General features: G+C 43.9%; 2 protein-coding genes across 3 annotated transcripts in view; both read right to left on the reverse strand.

The window, feature by feature from the left end:
- Window positions 1-1,321, reverse strand: part of LOC140895914 (aryl hydrocarbon receptor-like) — a 131,221-nt gene extending 129,900 nt beyond the window's left edge. For both annotated transcript variants that reach the window (XM_073306818.1, XM_073306819.1), the window contains exon 1: window positions 933-1,321. In XM_073306818.1, coding sequence (XP_073162919.1) covers window positions 933-973 — 41 coding nt within the window. In that variant the 5' untranslated portion in view covers window positions 974-1,321. The remainder of the gene's footprint in view (window positions 1-932) is intronic.
- Window positions 1,322-19,760: 18,439 nt separating this feature from the next.
- The window catches only part of LOC140895267 (uncharacterized), a 154,900-nt gene continuing 154,208 nt past the window's right edge, over window positions 19,761-20,452 (reverse strand). The window contains exon 11 of the mRNA XM_073304714.1: window positions 19,761-19,844. Within this exon, the coding sequence (XP_073160815.1) occupies window positions 19,761-19,844 (84 nt within the window). The remainder of the gene's footprint in view (window positions 19,845-20,452) is intronic.

The raw sequence follows: 20,452 nt of genomic DNA on the forward strand, positions 1-20,452 counted from the left end.
ACTTAAAAAGCCACCCTTTCCATCATTAATCTTTGGGAAGGTTATCAACTAAAAATAGGTCAGCCCTTGAAAGGACAACTATTGTTCACTAGTATCTTTTTCAAATGGAGGCTACTGATAATTTAAACAGAGTTCTTTATCATAACATGCCCCATGTGAAGTCTTTGAAACCTTTATATAAAACTTCCAGACCAACTGTGGGTGATAGCTCCAGCCTATCTTGTACGGAAGATGTGACATATGGTGCAATAGCCATATGTATGCAGACCATACAACATGCAAATGTACGCAGACCATAGATCGTGCCTATGTTTTCAACAAATATCCTGCATAGGTTCTCATGAAAAGGACTTTTTTAAGGTTGGGGAGGGAGTTCATTGGCACCATTTTACCAAGGCAATTTCACCGTGCTGGCATTGCATCACAGGGCCTCATCAGGCTCAAACTCTGGCTTTTCCTCCTTGGCAAGGAACATCCACAGCTGGGAAATACACATAGAAATCTAGTTTCAACCGCTGCCCAGCGGAAATCCGTAGCAGCGGAGCTAGGGAGCGATGAAATGAACGAGGGGTTTCAAGAAAAAAAGAGAGAGAAGTCGGCTTGTGAATGCTGCAATGGGGGGAAAGTCCGCAGGAGGCAGACCGCCGGTAGCTCCGGGGCAGGCACTGGGGTGGGAGGCAGAGTCCTTTGGCAGGCGGGTTGGATTCATTCTCCCTCCAACCCAACACATGCTCTGTCAAGTTTTGGGAGCTAAAGGGGCAGAGTGCTGCCTGGAGAGCAATGCCACCTCGCTCCCACCCCGAACGTGCACCCCAGCTCCAGACACCCACCTCCCCGCCAGCCCTGTGCTGCTGCCCCCAAGGGAGAGCTCCCTGCCAGGGGGTCGAGCCAGCGAGGCAGGTTCCAGCCTCCCCCTCCGGCTCCCTACTTACGTCCTCTGCACGGGCTTCCTCCTCTTGCGCCCCGCGTACATTGTCCCTGTCTCCTCGGAGCCGCCTGCCTGCCGGCTCAGCGCAGAAGAACCGGGGGACCCCGGCCCGCCCGCACCAAGCCACTCAGGGCAGCAGCCGGCTGCGCCTGGCTCAGCGCGCTGCGCCCAGGGCGCCCAGGGGTCGTGCCAGCCGGGGGCGCATCTTCTCCACGGCCGGCTGCTGCTGACCTCCGAGCCGCTGGCCAGGGGGCAAGGCAGCCCTAGCTCCGGGGCACCGCAGCCGCTTCTGGCCGGGCCGGGACTTTCGGGCTGCTCATCGCTGGGCAGGGCGCAGACACGGTCGCTGCCGCCGGGCTGCAAAACTCCCTCGCCAGCCAGCCGCGCTTATGCTGCTGCTCCAAGCGGCCCCGCCTGTCGCCCCCTGCAAGTGCGCTCCCAGCGGCTAGCGCACCCAGCCGCCGCCGCAGCACGTTAGGCGACCCCCAGTAGGCCAATGGGAGCAAGGAGAGAGCCGGCCGCCGGGCATCTCCTGGGAGCCGGGCTGCGCCTCCCTCTCCGCTGAGCAGGAGAGGAGGAGGAGGAGGGATGAAGGCGGGCAAGGCAGGCGGCGGCTCCGGCTCGGGCTGAGTGAAGCCTCCAGGCTTGGCTGCTGTTGGCGCAGGCGGGTCGAGGTCGGAGCAGGAACCTTGTTGCGCTGGGGCTGCGGGGGCAAGAGCAAAGTCCCAGCGCAACGAGGCTAGGAGAGGAGACTGGAGTGTTTCGCTTGCTACTGAAAGTCCCTGAAAGGGCTGGTTGCCAGCTGAGCCCCCTCCACACACACACTTGTGCCAGGCGAGAGATGGAAAAAAGGCAAGCCAGCCAACTGAAAATAATGCCCCTGGCTGAACGCTGTATTAGGACTGGATGCAAGAATGCTTTTTCATAGCCACAGGGACCACTGTGACCAGCTAGTCTGACCTGCATAGCACAGGCCACAGACCTGCCCCAACATCATTCCTCCAGCAGTCTTGATTTAACAATTGTCAGTGATGGAGAATCCACCACGACTCTTGGTAAGCTATTCCAGCAGTTACTTACTCTCACTGTTAAAAATGTACACCTTAATTCCAGTTCGAATTTGTCCTGCTTCAACTTCCAGCCCTTGGATCATGTTAGACCCCTCTCTGCTAAGTTGGAGAGCCCATTATCAAATATTTGTTCCCCACAGAGCTAGTTATAGACTGTGATTGAGTCACCCCTTCAACTTCTTTTTGTTAAACTAAATAGATTGAACTCCTTGAATTTATCACCCTAAGGCAGGTTTTCTAAGCCTTGCGGCTCTTCTCTGAATCCTCTCCGCACCAGAACTGGACCAAGTGTTCCAGCAGCCATATACAGAGGTAAAATAACCTCTCTACTCCTACTCAAGATTCCTCTGTTTATGCACCCCAGGATTGCATTAGCCCTTTTGGCCAGAGTATCGCACTGGGCTCTCATGTTCAACTATCCACCCAAATGTTTTTCAGAGTCATGGCTTCCCAGGATAGAGACCCCTATTCTTGGCCTACATTCTTTTTTCTTAGCTGTATACATTTACACAAAGCGGTATTAAAACACATGTTGTTTGCTTGTGCCCAGTTGGCCAAGTGGTCCAGATCGCTCTGTATTAGAGACCTATTCTCTTCATTGCTTGAACTGAAAGCACAGTCCTTGGCTGCTTGTGCAAAAGGAATTTTTTTTGTTTTCAAGACATTTCACAAAATATTATTTTGAAAAAATGATTTTTTTTAATTTTCCCTCTCTCCATCTTTTTGCCACTGAGTGCAATAAACTTAATAATGTCCAGGCAATGTCCCTCCAACTTTTTCCTTCTTCCTCTCTAACTTTTCAAACCTTCTCCAACTTTGGAAAAGTTGCAAGGTAGCAAAAGAAAAAGAACAACTTTCTGGCACTTTTAAAACATCCTCAACTTTTGCGAACCATGCAGCCTTGATCCAGCCCCCTTGTACAATATTTTTTCCACAGGACCCAGACTCCAGAGTTTGGCAGCTGAATTAAGGACACCTGGGCAACTATAAATCTGGCATTTCCCCATCTTTTACATTCTTAATTTTGAAACCAGAGTAACATTCTTTGTATGTAGTCCTTGTATGTAATTTCTGTATATATTCATGTTTGGGACAAGCACCCAGAGACCGGTGTAAGTGCTTATGATCTAACTGAAACAGAAAAATAAAGGAAAAAATGCATTGCAAATACATTTTGAACATCCTGTAATGGAACAAACCCCTTGGTGGGCTGTCATCTTTATGACATGCATCTATGAAAGACATGCTTGATCCAAAGCACATTAAAGTCAGTAGAGAGACTTCCAATGACTTTAGCTGGCTTTGGATCATCATTCTATTCCAGAACCCCACTTTGAACAGCGTACTTATGCATAAATAAGTGCACATCTGTACAGGGATCAGCACCCGTAACACACACCTTAGAGCTACTGCTCCTTTCCACCTTTTCCCCACCCTCCCTTTCTTAAGGAGAAACTATCTGCATCAATAGCAAGCAAATCCCATGGCTGGCAGAGGTGTTCATGCTTAGAGTGCTGACTCCCCCACAGACCAGCTATGTCAGTTCTGCAGCTTCATCTGCCTTCACAATGAATCCCTGTTCTGAGTATCTCCCTCAATATTTTGATCACCTGGAGCAAAAATCTTTCTGGTGTCACTTACCTGGTGCTTGAATTCAATTTACAGCTTTCTCTGGGGACCACATTTGAAAACTGTGCGTTTAAAAAAACAACAACAACCTATAATGCCTTAAATATCTCAACATATCACATTTTGCTCTCTAAATCCTTCTACTTAAGAGGGAAAATATTTAGTACATAAAACATTGTATTGTGTGATATACTGTACCTTGTGGGAACTTGCTAAATTGTCAGACTTTGCCTTTACATCATTTCCCACCTCTCAGTATCATCATCAGTGCAATCTGTTAAGGACAGTTGAGGAGTGAAGAGTTTGGAATCAAATAATTGTAGAGATAAGACCAAGAAAGCAACACTGTTTAGATTCCAGTGCATTGTAGCACTGAACAACAAGAACAGATACTAGAACTGTGTTTGGAAGAGCCTGTGTCATACTGTTCAGTGTCTTTGAAGAGGGAGCTCAGACAGAGAAATGGACAATGTCTGCAGTTTCTCTCTCCTCTGTGCAGACAACCCCTCCCCCAATCAACATGCTCTCTCTGTCCAGGTTTTGCGGCGTAACTCAGGTGCTTGCAAATTCAAAAGTGAGAGGCTCGTTCCAGTGAGCATGTTCCAGCAGGTGCCCATAGTAGTCTTGCTCCAGGCAAGAACTGAGTGGACAGTCCACTCTTAACTACACCTTCACTTCACCGCCTTTATATTGCATAAATCCTATAATTCTCCCTGGGAATAACTACATGACCACTGGACTGAGGATCACACAGGGCAGGGTCAGGCCTGATAAGAAAAATCAGACAAAAGAACTTGGTTCCAGTGTGGAGCTTCCATTCCAAGGAATGTGTCAGCTCCATGTGGGGCAACTAGTGTGGCCACAAACTTGTGTCAGCAGCATCCTGTCTCGAGGCCTTGCCACAACACTTCCCTGAAATGAGTCCCTGCTGAAATACAAATGCTTCAGGGCTTTCTGTCTGGATCGCAAAATGCATGACAAGCATTAATGGACTCAGCCTCACAGCACCAGAGCAGCTGTGGTGAGGACCCTGCCTCCAAAGCTCCCCCTGAGGTGGCCCTACAACACCCCACCCTGACTTGTCTCCTGGCTCTCCCAGTAACTCTTCACAGACTAAACTATTTAAAACAATATTCCCCTTCTGGAATCACATGACCCACCAGTCACATGACATCATTTCCCACCCCTGGGGAGAGGAGAGCTCACTATTCCATTGGTGGAGCTGTGATCCATACCCTGAAAGGGACAGTTACCTTGTGACAGCAATCTTCTAGCGCAGTGATGCCCAACCTTACGACACCTAAGCACAACCTTGTGTGGGTCAAACAGATTCTACATAATTTAATAAGATTTAAAGTAGGGCTGTCTATTGATCGCAGTTAACTCATGCGATTAACTCAAAAAATGTAATCGTGATTAAGAAAATTAATTGTGATTAAATCGCACTGTTAAATAATAGAATACCAATTGAAATGTATTAAATATTTTCTACATTTTCAAATATATTGATTTCAATTACAACACAGAATACAAAGTGTACAGTGCTCATTTTATATTATTTTTATTACAAATATTTGCACTGTGAATATGATAAACAAAATAAATAATATTCTTCAATTCACCTCATACAAGTACTGTAGTGCAGTCTCTTTATCGTGAAAGGGCAACTTACAAATGTCGATTTTTTTTGTTACGTAACTGCACTTAAAAACAAAACAATGTAAAACTTTAGCGCCTACAAGTCCATTCAATCCTACTTCTTTGCTAAGACAAACAAGTTTTTTTACATTTATGGGAGATAATGCTGCCTGCTTCTTATTTACAATGTCATCTGAAAGTGAGAACAAGCATTGCAAAGTTTTATGTGCCAGATATGCTAAATATTCGTATGTCCCTTCATGCTTCATCCACCATTCCAGAGGATATGCTTCCATGCTGATGATGTTCGTTAAAAAAATAAGCGTTAATCAAATTTGTGACTGAACTCCTTGGGGGAGAATTGTATGTCCCCTGCTCTGTTTCACCCGCATTCTGCCATATAGTTCATGTTATAGCAGTCTCAGATGGTGACCAAGCACATGTTCGATTTAAGAACACTTTCCCTGCAGATCTGACAAAACGCAAAGAAGGTACCAATGTGAGATTTCTAAAGATAGCTACAGCACTTGACTCAAGATTTAAGAATCTGAAGTGCCTTCCAAAATCTGAGGGGGATGAGGTGTGGAGCTTACTTTCAGGAGTCTTAAAAGAGTAACACTCCAATGCGGAAACTACAGAACCCGAACCACCAAAAAGAAAATCAACCTTCTGCTGGTGGCATCTGACTCAGATGATGAAAATGAATATGGGTCGTGTCACGGTTCCTCCCCCACTCTGAACTCTAGGGTACAGATGTGGGGACCTGCATGAAAACCCTCCTAAGCTTATCTTTACCAGCTTAGGTCAAAACTTCCCCAAGGTACAAAATATTACCCCCGTTATCCTTGGACTGGCCGCTACCACCACCAAACTAATACTGGTTACTGGGGAAGAGCTGTTTGGACGCGTCCTTCCCCCCAAAATACTTCCCAAAACCTTGCACCCCACTTCCTGGACAAGGTTTGGTAAAAAGCCTCACCAATTTGCCTAGGTGACTACAGACCCAGACCCTTGGATCTTAAGAACAATGAACAATCCTCCCAACACTTGCACCCCCCCTTTCCTGGGAAATGTTGGATAAAAAGCCTCACCAATTTGCATAGGTGACCACAGACCCAAACCCTTGGATCTGAGAACAATGAAAAAGCATTCAGTGTTTTACAAGAAGACTTTTAATAAAAAATAGAAGTAAATAGAAATAAAGAAATCCCCCCTGTAAAATCAGGATGGTAGATATCTTACAGGGTAATTAGATTAAAAAAACATAGAGAACCCCTCTAGGCAAAACCTTAAGTTACAAAAAAGATACACAGACAGAAATAGTTATTCTATTCAGCACAATTCTTTTCTCAGCCATTTAAAGAAATCATAATCTAACACATACCTAGCTAGATTACTTACTAAAAGTTCTAAGACTCCATTCCTGTTCTGTCCCCGGCCAAGACGACTACAGACAGACACAGACCCTTTGTTTCTCTCCCTCCTCCCAGCTTTTGAAAGTATCTTGTCTCCTCATTGGTCATTTTGGTCAGGTGCCAGCGAGGTTACCTTTAGCTTCTTAACCCTTTACAGGTGAGAGGAGCTTTCCCCTGGCCAGGAGGGATTTCAAAGGGGTTTACCCTTCCCTTTATATTTATGACAGGTCGGTCTGCACTGTTTTGGATTATTATTGAGCAGAACCCCTCATCAGCATGGACGCATGTCCTCTGGAATGGTGTGTGGTGTTTAGATGTTGCTTGTAATTATTAGAATTGGGAGCACTGGCTGTTGGGAGTCTGAAAGGACAAGAAATAGGAAGGAGGGGGGAGGAGTTGAGAGGCTGGGAGAGAGCTACAGAGGGTCCTGCAGCAGCTTGGTAAAGAGGTTTCCACTTGAAAATAAAGTCCTGTTGAAGCTTGTTAGTACCTTGCCTGGTTGATACAACATTTTGGTGATGAGGATGGATCTTCTGCCTCTGAACCCACCTGCACCCTTTCTGCAAGCCCAGGTGAGCCTCCAATTGCTTTTACTGTCTGGATCCATATGTTTGAGACTTATCTGCTTGCAATCAGTGCTACAGAGATTTCTGAAGTAAGACAGCGTGCTCTGCTAATCCACTGCCTTGGAGCAGAAGGGCAGCATATATTTTACACTTTTCCCCTTGCAGATTCTCTAAATATGAGACTGAACTCATGGCATTAAATAATTTTTTTGTGCCAAAAGTGAATGTAGTAGCTAATTGCTACAGATTTTGCCAATGTGAGCAGAAACCAGGGGAAATTATAAGGCAGTATATTGCTTCCCTGAGGAGTCTGATTGTAATTTGTGACTTTGGGAATTTGGCAGATGAGAGGATTAGAGACCAGTTTATGGAGAAAAAACCATGCTTCGTGTAAGAGAACGCTTACTTCTAGAATCACAATTTACACTAGAAAAAGCAATAACCACTGCTACTCAGATTGAGTCAGCTACAGCTGAAGCCAAAATAATGAGCATGGATATAGGAAGCACAGTCAAGGCTGTGACTCCTTTGCAGAAAAGTTCACTATTGCTGCAGACAAATTATTACAAGAGGAAAACTAATGAAAAACCACCGAATCAGCAAATTCAAAATACAGTAAGAGCATGTTTTCGCTGTGGATCCCCACAACACCTTGCAAGCTACACAGGATGTCCGGCAAAAGTAGCTCAGTGCAATCATTGCAGAAAGATTGGACATTTTGCTAAAGTATGTCACAGCAGCCAGTTCAATCAACAGGTGCATGCAGTTACAATACCAGATGTTACTGTGCTGAGCGTGGACAAAATCACTACTGCGCATATTCCAGAACAGATAAAGTGCACTGTAAATGTTTTTGCCATACCCTCAGGCAAACTACACTCTATTCAGCTAATGTTGGACACTGGCTCAGCAGTATCTATACTACCTGATTCCATCTATCTGCATTATTTTAAAGATGTACCTCTTATTGAACCCAAACTTAACTTGGTGTGCTATTTGAAAAAACATATTCCAGTACATGGCTGTCTGCCAGTAATAGTTACTTTTGGTGATTGCTGTGTAACTGCAGAGTTCTACATTGTCCACAAAGGCACTCCTATCCTTGGCAGAAATTTAGTGACTGCTTTAAATCTCAGGGTAGTTAATGGATGAATTGATCTTCCTCAGCAAAGCACTCTTGCAGTACACACACCAGTTTCAGCTGGGACACAACACCAGGTTGAGGAGAAACTCAGCTGTGCTTATGGGTTTCTGCATAAAGTTAAAATGCAGAATAATGTGATGCCAGTACGACAGAAGTTACGGCGCTTACCATTTTCAGTCAGGGAAGCTGTTTCAGAGGAACTTAGAAAACTTGTTCAAAAGGACATTATTGAAGAGATTGACTCCTTGGAATGGGTTTCACCTATAGCAGTGATGCAGAAGAAGGGTGGAGGCATTCACCTTTATGTGGACTTAAAGGAGCCAAATAAAGCTATTGTGATTGACAGCCATCCTCTTCCTCACATAGAAGTAGTATTTGCAGAACTCCATGGAGCAAAGATGTTTTCTACTCTTGATTTGTAGAGTGCAACCACCAGGTTATGTTGCATGAAGATAGCAGAGACTTCACAGCATTTATTACACATGAGGGACTATTTTGTTTTAAACGTGTTCCATACCTTTTCGCATCTGCCCTAATTGCTTCCAAAAATGATGTAATTGATTCTGAAGAATCAACATGGAGTTCAGTGCTATCTGGATGATATTATCGTGTTTGGAAATACTTCTGAGGAGCATGAAAATAACCTGCAGTCTGTACTAAACTGCATCAGCAGAGCAGGCCTCCAGCTCAATCGATCCAAATGCAAATTTAGACAAACTGAACTCTCCTTTCTGGGGCATACAATTTCACAGGCTGGTCTAAAACCTGATCCAGATCATATCCTGGCAATTTCAAATGCTCCTCCTCCAACAGATCTGCAAACCTTATTCCCAATTATGCTTCTGTCATTGAACTATTACGGGAATTACTATGGAGAAGTTCAACCTTAGTGTGGACAACAGATGCACAAGCTAGTTTCGAAACTGTCATAAATATAAAGGGATGGGTAACCACCTTTCTGTATACCATGCTATAAAAGCCCTCCTGGCCAGAGGCAAAATCCTTTCACTTGTAAGGGGTTAAGAAGCTATGGTAACCTCGCTGGCACCTGACCCAAAATGACCAATGAGGGAACAAGATACTTTCAAATCTGGAGGGGGAAAAAAGTTTTTGTCTGTCTGTGTGATACCTTTGCGGGGAACAGATCAAGGATGCAAGCCTTCCAACTCCTGTAAAGTTAGTAAGCTTAATCTAGCTAGACAATGTGTTAGATTTCCTTTTGTTTTTTGGCTTGTAAAATTCACTGTGCTGGAGGGAATGTGTATTCCTGTTTTTGTGTCTTTTTGTAACATAAGGTTTTCCCTAGAGGGATTCTCTATGTTTTGAATCTGATTTCCCTATAAAGTATTTACCATCTTGATTTTACAGAGGTGATTCTTTTACCTTTTCTTTAAATAAAATTCTTCTTTTAAGAACCTGATTGATTTTTCATTGTTCTTAAGATCCAAGGGTTTGGGTCAGTGTTCACCTGTATCAATTGGTGAGGATATTATTATCAAGCCTTCCCCAGGAAAGGGGGTGTAAGGCTTGGGGGGATATTTTGGGGGAAGACATCTCCAAGTGGGGTTTTTTTCTGTTCTTTGTTTAAATTGCTTGGTGGTGGCGGCATACTGTTCAATGACAAGGCAAAGTTTGTACCTTGGGGAAGTTTTTAACCTAAGCTGGTACGAATAAGCTAAGGGGGTCTTTCATGCAGGTCCCAACATCTGTACCCTAGAGTTCAGAGTGGGGAAGGAACCTTGACAGAAATGGTGAAAGACTGGATTGTACATAGTCCAGTACTTGCACTATTCAGTCCTGCATTGCCCACAATTGTAGCTACTGATGCTTCTGATTATGGACTTGGGGCCGTTCTCACACAACTTCATGAGGACAACACAGAGAGGACTGTTGCATTTGCTTCAAGGACACTAAGTAATGCTGAGAGAAAATATTCTACAGTTAAAAAAGAAACACTTGCTTGTGTCTGGGCTACTGAAAAATGGAGAACTTACCTGTGGGGCTGCATCTTCAAGTTGTGCACAGACCACAGCCCTTTGACAATGTTGCTCACCATGGAAGGACTGGGAAGAGCAGGATACCACATTGCTCGGTCTGCAAGACTACTCTCTTTCAATTATGAAATGGAATATAAGCCTGGAAACTGAAATGTGGTCGCTGATTGCCTTTCTCACCTGCCTTTGCCTTCACCAAATGGTCCACCAGAGTATGAGGATGTAGTGGTTGCGCTTATTACAAGCACTCTCACTGCAGTTACAAAAGAACAATTTCAAGCTGCTTGTTCAGCGTGTCCAATTCAACGAAAACTACGGGAATTTCTGAGAAAGAGATGGCCCAGTCACCCTAAAAACCTTGACCCAGTTTTGCTGCTTTATTTTAGAGTTTGGGATGAACTTTCTTTGCTTGATGGCTGTGTGCTATGAGATACACACCGGCTCCTTGTGTGAGAAGAATTATAATCAAAACTCATACACCTGGCACACGATACTCATCAAGGAATTGTCTGAACCAAACAACGACTATGGGATATGTATTGGTGGCCAGGAATGGACTCTCAAATTGAAGCACTCATAAAATCCTGTGTCACTTGCCAAATGCATGATAAGACAGCAGTGATATGTACCCCTCCATTACAGCCTGTTCTTCTTCCTGAGTCTGCATGGGAAAGAGTGGAGATTGACACTGTAGGACCCTTTGATACTGCTCCAATTGACTGCCATTATGCCATCACTTTAATAGACTATTTCAGTAAATGGCTTGAGGTAGCGTTTACATTGCAAATCTCTTTTGCAACAGGAATTAAGTTCCTCTTTTCGGTTTTTAGCAGGGACGGTAACCCCAAAGAACTGATTTCAGATAATGGCAGTCAATTTACTTCCCTGGAGTTTGAAACTTTTCTAGCACAGAGGAACATTTTACACAGAAGGTCATCCCTATATTACCCTCAAGCCAATTGGGAAATCGAACGGTTTAACCAAAGTTTGAAAGAGTGTTTGCGAACGGCTAAACTGGAAGGGCGATTTTGGATACCCTTCACTACTGATTTCTTGCAAGCATACCGGGCTACATGACATGCCACAATGCAAAGATCACCCGCAGAGTTACTGCATGGGAAACAGATGAATACTAAACTAAACATTGCTGGATTGTTGAAGGCACGACCTGTTGCCCTAACCGAGGATGATGTGAGAAAAACAGTTGAATAAAACCAAGCGAAGTCTAAGGCTTTCACAGACAAGTGGCAGGGTGCTAAGAAACCAAAGTTTGAGTGTGGTTCCTTTGTTAGAATACGAAAACCTGGAATTTTATGCAAAGGGGACCATAAATTCACAGCTCCTCTTAAAATCATAGAGAAGAAGGGACCTTACACCTATCAACTTTCTCATGGGTGGGTATGGAATGCTTCTTATCTTGCACCTGCCTATGCACCAAGAGGAGATTATGTCAACACCCAGTCTGCATTGGATGACTTCACTGTAGTACCAACACAACAAGACATTGCACTGGAACTGGGGCTTGACAGATGACCCGTCAGACCCAGACGACCACCTGTCTGGACTAGAGACTATGTTATGTAGTATCTACAGTGTTTTCAGTGTAATATTTCTGCCAACGGTATAGTGTCTTGTTTCATATTTGTTCCTGTGGTTAGAACAATAATGTTTATTTTAATTGGGAGAGTTTCTTAAGCGAGGAGGGAATGTGGTGTTTAGATGTTGCTTGTAATTGTTAGAATTGGGAGCACTGGTTCTTGGGAGTCTGAAAGGACAGAAAACATGAAGGAGTGGGGAGGAGTTGAGAGGCTGGGAGAGAGCTACAGAGGGTGCAGCAGCAGCTTGGTAAAGAGGTTTCCACTTTGAAAATAAAGCCCTATTGAAGCTTGTCAGTACTTTGCCTGGTTGGTTGAAGCATGAAGGGACATATGAATCTTTAGAGCAAATGGCATGTAAATATTTTGGGATGCCAGCTACAACAGTGCCGTGTGAACACCTGTTCTCACTTTCAGGTGATATTGTTAAGAAGAAGTGGGCAGCATTATCTCCTGTAAATGTAAGCAAACTTGTTTGTCTGAGCAATTGGCTGAACAAGAAATAGGACTGAGTATACTTGTAGGCTCTAAAGTTTTACATTGGTTTATTTTTTAATGCAGTTAGTTTTTGTACATAATTCTACATTTGTAAGTTCAACTTTCATGATAAAGAGATTGCACTACCATACTTGTATTAGATGAATTGAAAACTACTACTTTTGTTTTTTACAGTGCAAATATTTGTACTTCCCTCTTCCTGGGACCCAATAGGAGCACTCTCCTGTAGCCATCTGGACTGACCCCGTCACACTAGTTATGTGGGCAATTCACATGCTTCTGATGGCAGAAGAGGGGATAACTTTCCTGCCTAGAGTAATTTGTTATTGGTTCATCTTTTCCTTTCCAAAATTTTTATTCCAAGGGGCTATCCAGTTCCAGTCAGTCCTTTGCCTCATTACTGAGATGGCCCCCAGGAAAGCCAAGTCATGGCAGTCAGGGTGGCTTCAGGTTTGTGGACTCTGGTCCACTAGAATCACATTGAGAGATTTCATATAAGACATCGAAGAGCTGCCATAAGGTGACTTCTAGCAAGCATGAACCCAGGCTGCATGAGAATAACAAACTCAATGAGAACTGCTGGGTGCCCTGTCTCAGCTTCCAGGCCCATCCCTGCTGTCCATTTGTATGTTAACTTTTCAGGACATAACTAGTGAGCGCCAGTGGGAACTCCTGTGCAAGCTGAGCCAGGCAGGCCATTTGATGAACTTCCTCCCTGCATCATCCTAGAAGAGAATGTTCTGCTCTTGCCTGATCCTGTGGCTGAGATGAAGACTTTCTATGGAGACCAAGCAGTCAGGGATCTTATAAGAAGATGGCTCTGCTTTGCCAGGCTCTGCCAGAGGCGCATTGTGTTCTGCCAGCACATTTGGGGAAGATGTTCCTTCTCTCTGAAATTGGCTGCTGGGCTCTTAATACCTCAGTGATCTCACCGCACCTGACTTTGGCTGCAGCTCAAGCTTCATAGCTCAGAGCTCGGCAATAGAAACAGTGGTGTAAATATTCTCTCTGTCCCTTTGGACTGGATGTTGCCAAGATCTGCTTTCTGCTCTAGGAAACTCTTGCTTTCCATTAGCAGCCAGGGATCTCTGCTATACAGGATGTGGGAATTAAATATGGGTTGCGAGAGAGAATCTTTGTCCTGTTAAGATATTTTTATTTGCATCCCTGACAAATTTCCTAATATACTCAGAAAGGCAGGAAGGTTAAGCTCATGGCAAATGCATTCACATGGCCAATAAATCAAAGATTTAAGGGAGCCTTCCTAAGGAACCTGGCTAAATGAAAGTTGACCATGACTTTTAAGACAGTGAGGAGATGGTCCAAAGGTCTCTCACACACTCATGCAATGATTGTTCCTGCAGCAAGATTGACTTGAAAGCATTCTGGAGGAATTCTGTTTATTGTCCATTAGCTCAGTTTAATGGTCCCAGACTTTCAGCAGATGCCTGTAGAAATATGCCCTCCCAGCCCTATGCTGTACATCACAACGACCTAGAGGTAAGACAAACACCATGAGTATGTGTAGCAGATGTTTGGCCAGATGGGTACAGGCCAGGATGACAAACAGAGGAGCTAGTTTGTGTCTCTGCACCCAGTACTCTGTGGTCCTTAATTCACAGCTCTCCATACTTGTATTCATCTGCACGTGTGTACAATGGGCACACGATCCTGGCATTTGGCTTCCCTTGGACCCCCTAGCTCCCTAGTCACAGTTGCTCCTGAGTCTGCCAGGGTGGCAACACATAATGTACCATCATGCTGTACCAGTGGCTGGAGGAAGGGCAACGGGTGCCCACCCTCTACCTGCCCTGTCTCTGCCACCTTTTCCTGCTGCCTCCTGGACTCCCAGGGGCCTTCACAGGGTCTTGGAGAGGAGGGCTGAGGGTCAGCATTGACTGTGCTGGCACCACCCTCCATGCTGGAGTGGGGAAGTCCCTCTTTCGTCCTTATCATACCCAGCTATGGGGAGTGAAAGGAGAGGGGACGGTCTCATCTCACTGGAGTGACACAGCATGAAGGCAGCCTCAGAGTGTAACATACTCCTCACAAGTGGTGGGAAAGCTGTAACATAGCAGGAAAAGCTACCAAGAGAAGATGGAAGCTCTGCATATGCTTTTTGTATCCTCTTCCCGCATTGCAGCCTGGCCTCACCATTGCTTCATCCTTTATGGTGCGCCAAAGGACGCTCTTGGCCTGGCCCCTTCACGCACAACAAATCTGTTCCTTGTGAGTATCCAGAGTCATAGCTGTTGACTGGATTGACGTAGCTTAAATCTTGATTACTTTTTATTTGTTAGCACTGGAAAAATGAACACAGCTATGGGATGGGGGTTGGATTCTTTGGGGCTATGCATGATCAATGGACTTGCCAACTGATGGCTTGTCTCCACTTATGAGGGGATCAACACACGGTGATCGATCCACCAGGGGTCAATTTAATAGGTCTAATGATTTCAGTATTTGGTGAAGTAAATGGATACCTGCTAACTGGACTCATTGGATATTAACAAAACAAGCAGCTCCTTGGAACCACAGCTCAGTCTCTCTGGCATTTCTCAGTCATGCACCTCTCTTGTGAATGCTTTGAACCAACAACAAAAAGCAAACTGCATTTTAATGTATAACAAAGTAGGTTAACATTTTTTCTCCAAATTTCATCCATCTCCCTGCAACATGCAAGGAAATCATGAAGCATAAAATAATCAAAGTATACCCCAACATTTCATATACATATGAATATATATAACATATATAGAGCAAGACATAAGTAACAGAGCTAGGCACTGGATACACAGAAAGTATCTTCTCTGAACCCTGATCAACAGTACAGTCTCTTTCTGGCTGCACACGTGTGCTGCAATAGGGTGATGAACAGAACTTTTAATTAAAAGAGGTATTGTCTTCATTGTAACTCCTACAGAATTTAGGGTTCTATTCTTCTCTTAGATTTGCACCACACAGTTTTTGTACTGTGTCAAGATTGTTATGTCAACTAGGGGGCTGATTTTTATACCAAGGAGTTACACCAGTCCAACCTCTGCTGTTGATGAAGTTATAAATGTGCTCATACTGGTATAACTACACCCACACTAGGGGCATTGTATTGCTTTAACTAGACTGGCATAGTTGGTGGTACAACTATTATGTATAGACAAAGCCATGGGGTGTACAAGGAAGGAAGGGTTTTAAAAAGTGCTTAGTATGGAACTATGTTAATGCAAACTAGATATCTTTTAGTTCACACCAGTAGGGTCTACCTGGGGCAGCTAGAGGGCAAGACTTTACAGCACTCTACAAAGCACGTCCCCAAAGTCCGGACTGCCCTAACTCTTCTCCTGTTGGCTTCAATAGGAGCAGAGTTTGCCCAATGCTGAGTGCTTTGGCAAAACTGACATCGTTCCTATTAGTAGTAAAGGGAGGTAGGCACACACACACCGCGGGGAGGGAGTCAGACCCTTGACACAGCTTTGACCTGCCAAGGGGAGGGTGAATTTAGGAATTGTAAGTAAACTCAAAGTATGAAATATTTTGACTTTTTGGTGTAAAAATCAACTCCCCAAATATTTCCATTTAGAAATGCCACCGTGGTGTCTCCTGGGAACTGTAGTTCTGGTACCTGGTGTTCCCATTCTCCTCTACAGGCCTGGCTCCCTGGTTGGACTACATTACCCAGGATACATCATGGGAGGCTCATGGGCATGGTGCATCATGGGTGATAAAATCTGGCTGGGGAGCATAGTCCATAGAGGAGAATGGAGACATGAGTCACCCAAATTACAACTCCCATAAGGTACTGCTGAATAAAATATTTCAATTTTTGGCCAAAATCTGAAAACTTTTCATTTGTTTGGCATTTGGTTATTCAATGAAAAATCAAAAATTTCAATGGAAAGCAAAACACTTTCAATGTAAAGCTGAATTTTGTCAAAACCCCAATTTTCCATCAAAAACAGTTCGACAGAAAATTTTTGACCAGCCCAAACATACACAAAACTTCCCAATATTTTTCCCACTTAACTTACAGTAGTTGGGTCATTGTGGCTCCATTTAAATACAGAGGACTTGGCTGAGCAAAGCATTTAAGTTCTTTTCTAAAGAGAGATGGAGCTAAGCACATGCTGAAGTTAATTAGGTGCTTATGTCGTACTGAGGTCAGACAAACACATGCTTAACTTTAGCGTGTGGGTAATTTGTTTGGTGAACTGGGGCCAGAAAAAGGACAACAGATTTGTACTGGGACATAGATAACTTTGCTTGGGGGCAGAACCCTAGTGAAGGCACTAATGTATTAAGTTTTGTGAAAATCCAGAAGTTTGATATAATGAATAATCAATGACATGCTGTCAAGGTTCCTCCCCCACTCTGAACTCTAGGGTACAGATGTGGGGACCTGCATGAAAAACCTCCTAAGCTTATCTTTACCAGCTTAGGTCAAAACTTCCCCAAGGTACAAAATATTCCACCCGTTGTCCTTGGACTGGCCGCTACCACCACCAAACTAATACTGGTTACTGGGGAAGAGCTGTTTGGATGCGTCCTTCCCCCCAAAATACTTCCCAAAACCTTGCACACCACTTCCTGAACAAGGTTTGGTAAAAAGCCTCACCAATTTGCCTAGGTGACTACAGACCCAGACCCTTGGATCTTAAGAACAATGAACAATCCTCCCAACACTTGCACCCCCCCCTTTCCTGGGAAATGTTGGATAAAAAGCCTCATCAATTTGCATAGGTGACCACAGACCCAAACCCTTGGATCTGAGAACAATGAAAAAGCATTCAGTTTTTTACAAGAAAACTTTTAATAAAAAATAGAAGTAAATAGAAATAAAGAAATCCCCCCTGTAAAATCAGGATGGTAGATATCTTACAGGGTAATTAGATTCAAAAACATAGAGAACCCCTCTAGGCAAAACCTTAAGTTACAAAAAAGATACACAGACAGAAATAGTTATTCTATTCAGCACAATTCTTTTCTCAGCCATTTAAAGAAATCATAATCTAACACATACCTAGCTAGATTACTTACTAAAAGTTCTAAGACTCCCTAGTCTATCCCCGGCAAAGACCCAGCATACAGACAGACACAGACCCTTTGTTTCTCTCCCTCCTCCCAGCTTTTGAAAGTATCTTGTCTCCTCATTGGTCATTTTGGTCAGGTGCCAGCGAGGTTACCTTTAGCTTCTTAACCCTTTACAGGTGAGAGGAGCTTTCCCCTGGCCAGGAGGGATTTCAAAGGGGTTTACCCTTCCCTTTATATTTATGACACATGCCAAAAATATAAACTGTTGAACTAAGTGACACCTGGCTTTAAGATTCCATATTTCATAACTAGAAAAAGGCAAGGGGGGAAAAACAAAAAAATCCTTTGGTGGGTCATTGAAAATGAATTCGGATTGGGTAAAATCTTCCTGAGCTGAGTGATCAAAAAGACATGCACTCAATCCCTGATTGTAGATTGCTCTGTATGAGCCTTCTGAGTCACTAGTTGAGTTCAATTGGAATCCCAGAGGGATAAGTTACAAATGTATACAGTATTCAATATGGTATTTTCTCTGCACGCCCTAATAGGGGCTAAGGCGATATGCTCAAGTATCTTGTAGGCAGATAGGGATAGACAAATAAAACACACATTAGTATACAAATAAGCCTGTTGCCAGGCAATAGCACATTGCTACATTGATAATTATCCCCTGCCACATCATAATGCCACACATTATATATTTATATGGAATGATTAGATAGGGTGTTGAAGCAGCCACATGGAGCAATGGCTCTAAGTCAACTATATTCCAATCAGGTTCAGGGATTTGGCAGCACCCAGCCACTGTATAGAACATCACACACCAGCAAATAACACATTGAGCTAAATCCTTCTCCCATTTACTTTTCAATGGGTTTGGGTTGGGGAAACAAGGAGAATCTGGCCCAGTGTCCTTATATAAAAACTGAGCCAAATTCTGGGATGAACTACAACTTGTGCAACTTCACCAAAGTCATTGATACTGCATAAAATATAAGACAACACAATATGCAGCTTACCCTATCTATTGACTCTCATGGCTTTTGACAAATAAGTCAGAATAGTACATAGAAAAGTTACCATAAGCCTTCGCTATATTTATGTGGGGAAAACAACTGTATGGCCAGTACAGGTAAAGCAGTGGTTCTCAAACTGTGGGTCGTGACCCCATTTTAATGGGGTCATCAGGGCTGTCTTAGATTTGCTGGGGCCCAGGGCTGAAGCCTGAGTCCCATCGCCCTGGGCCAAAGCCGAAGCTTGAGGGCTTCAGCTCTGGCCGACGGGGCTCAGGTTACAGGCCCCCTGCCTGGGGCTGAAGCTCTTGGGCTTCAGCTTTGCCCCTCCCTGACCCCAGCACCTGGAGTGGTGGGGCTCAGGCTTTGGCCCCCCATCCAGGGCAGTGGGGCTTGGGCGGGGTCAGGCTTTGGTCCCCATTCCTGGGATTGTATAGTAATTTTTGTTGTCAGAAGGGGATCATGGTGCAAGGAAATTTGAGAACCCGCCGGAAAAGTAAAATAAGTCAGTAACGGGCATATAGGCATTTTTGTTAGCACTGATACGCTTGGGTTGATTTCAGTCATTTAGTCATGTACAGTCACTCGAAGGGTAGATGCTGTTTGGATTTAGAAGTGCCCCCATTCATTATCCAGATGGTATCACACACGACTTCCCAATGGACAAGAGCAAATGAACAAATAATGCTTGCAAAGACTGCAACCATATCTTCTCCCCCTTTAATTAGAACGCTGGGCCATAGTGTTCAAGCCGGAGATCGGACAGAGTCTTATGGAATTTCTATTGCAGCATCTCAGCCACTTTTTGACATCTGTGTCCTTTGTCTTGTTAATTACCTGACCTGGAAAACTCATTGGAAACTCCAAGTACTTGTTCCTGATTTTTTAAAGCTTATTGTGGCTCAGTTACTTTAGTGCCTAATCCAACCCTAATTATTGGTGCTTAATTCTCCTTGGTTCTGCTCAGAAGAATGAGCAGAAGACAACTGGTTGAGAGGGTTATAGCTTCGTCAGTACAAAATGCCTGAGCGTTCAAGTCCGTCTCTGTGGAACCTACAGGAGAGTGTCTCAGGAGTGTGTGTGTGTTCACTTAGAAAAAGCCTCCAGCTGCAACAATTATAATAATATGGAAATATTCACACATCATCAGTAAAAGAAAAAAAAAAAGGCTTGCCAATCCAAGGCCATGAAATCAGTCCACAGCTGGGAGCAGGGTCTTTTCTTTCTCTATTGCTACATTCGCTCTCAGTACTTGGAGAAACCCACACAGTCCTTAGTGATTGTAGGAGTAAATTCCACGGAGGCATTCTCTTCATTTTGGTGAGACTGCTGAGCAGAAAAAGGAGAGATGAGTTAGAATCACAATCAGGCAAGGAAAAAAGGAGAAGCAGTGCCATCAGCATCTCAGTAGAGTGATGAAAGGGGAGGATTCAGAAATTCCAAGGCCAGAAGCATCATTGTGATCATCTAGTCCAACCTCCTGTATAACACATGCCAGAGAATGTCCCCAAAATAATTCGTAGAGCAGAACTTTTAGAAAAATGTCCAATCTCAATTTCAAAATGGTCAGCGATGGAGGATCCAACCACGACCTTCAGTAAATTGTTCCAGTGGTTTATTACTCTCACCATTAACAATTTACACCTTATTTCCAGTCTGAATTTGTCTTAGCTTCAACTTCTAGACATTGGATCGTGTTATACCTTTCTCTGCTAGACTGAAGAACCCATTATCAAATATTTATTCCTCATGTAGGTACTTATACACTGTGATCAAGTTATCCCTTAACCTTCTCTTTGGTCTGCTAAATAGATTGAGCTCCTTGAGTCTATCACCATAAGGTATGGTTTCTAATCCTTTAAAATCATTCTCATGGCTCTTCTCTAAACCCTCTCTAATTTACCAGCATCTTTCTTGAATTGTGAGTGCCAGAACTG

Source organism: Lepidochelys kempii, chromosome 11 (assembly GCF_965140265.1).
Source record: "Lepidochelys kempii isolate rLepKem1 chromosome 11, rLepKem1.hap2, whole genome shotgun sequence".
NCBI lineage: Eukaryota > Metazoa > Chordata > Testudines > Cheloniidae > Lepidochelys > Lepidochelys kempii.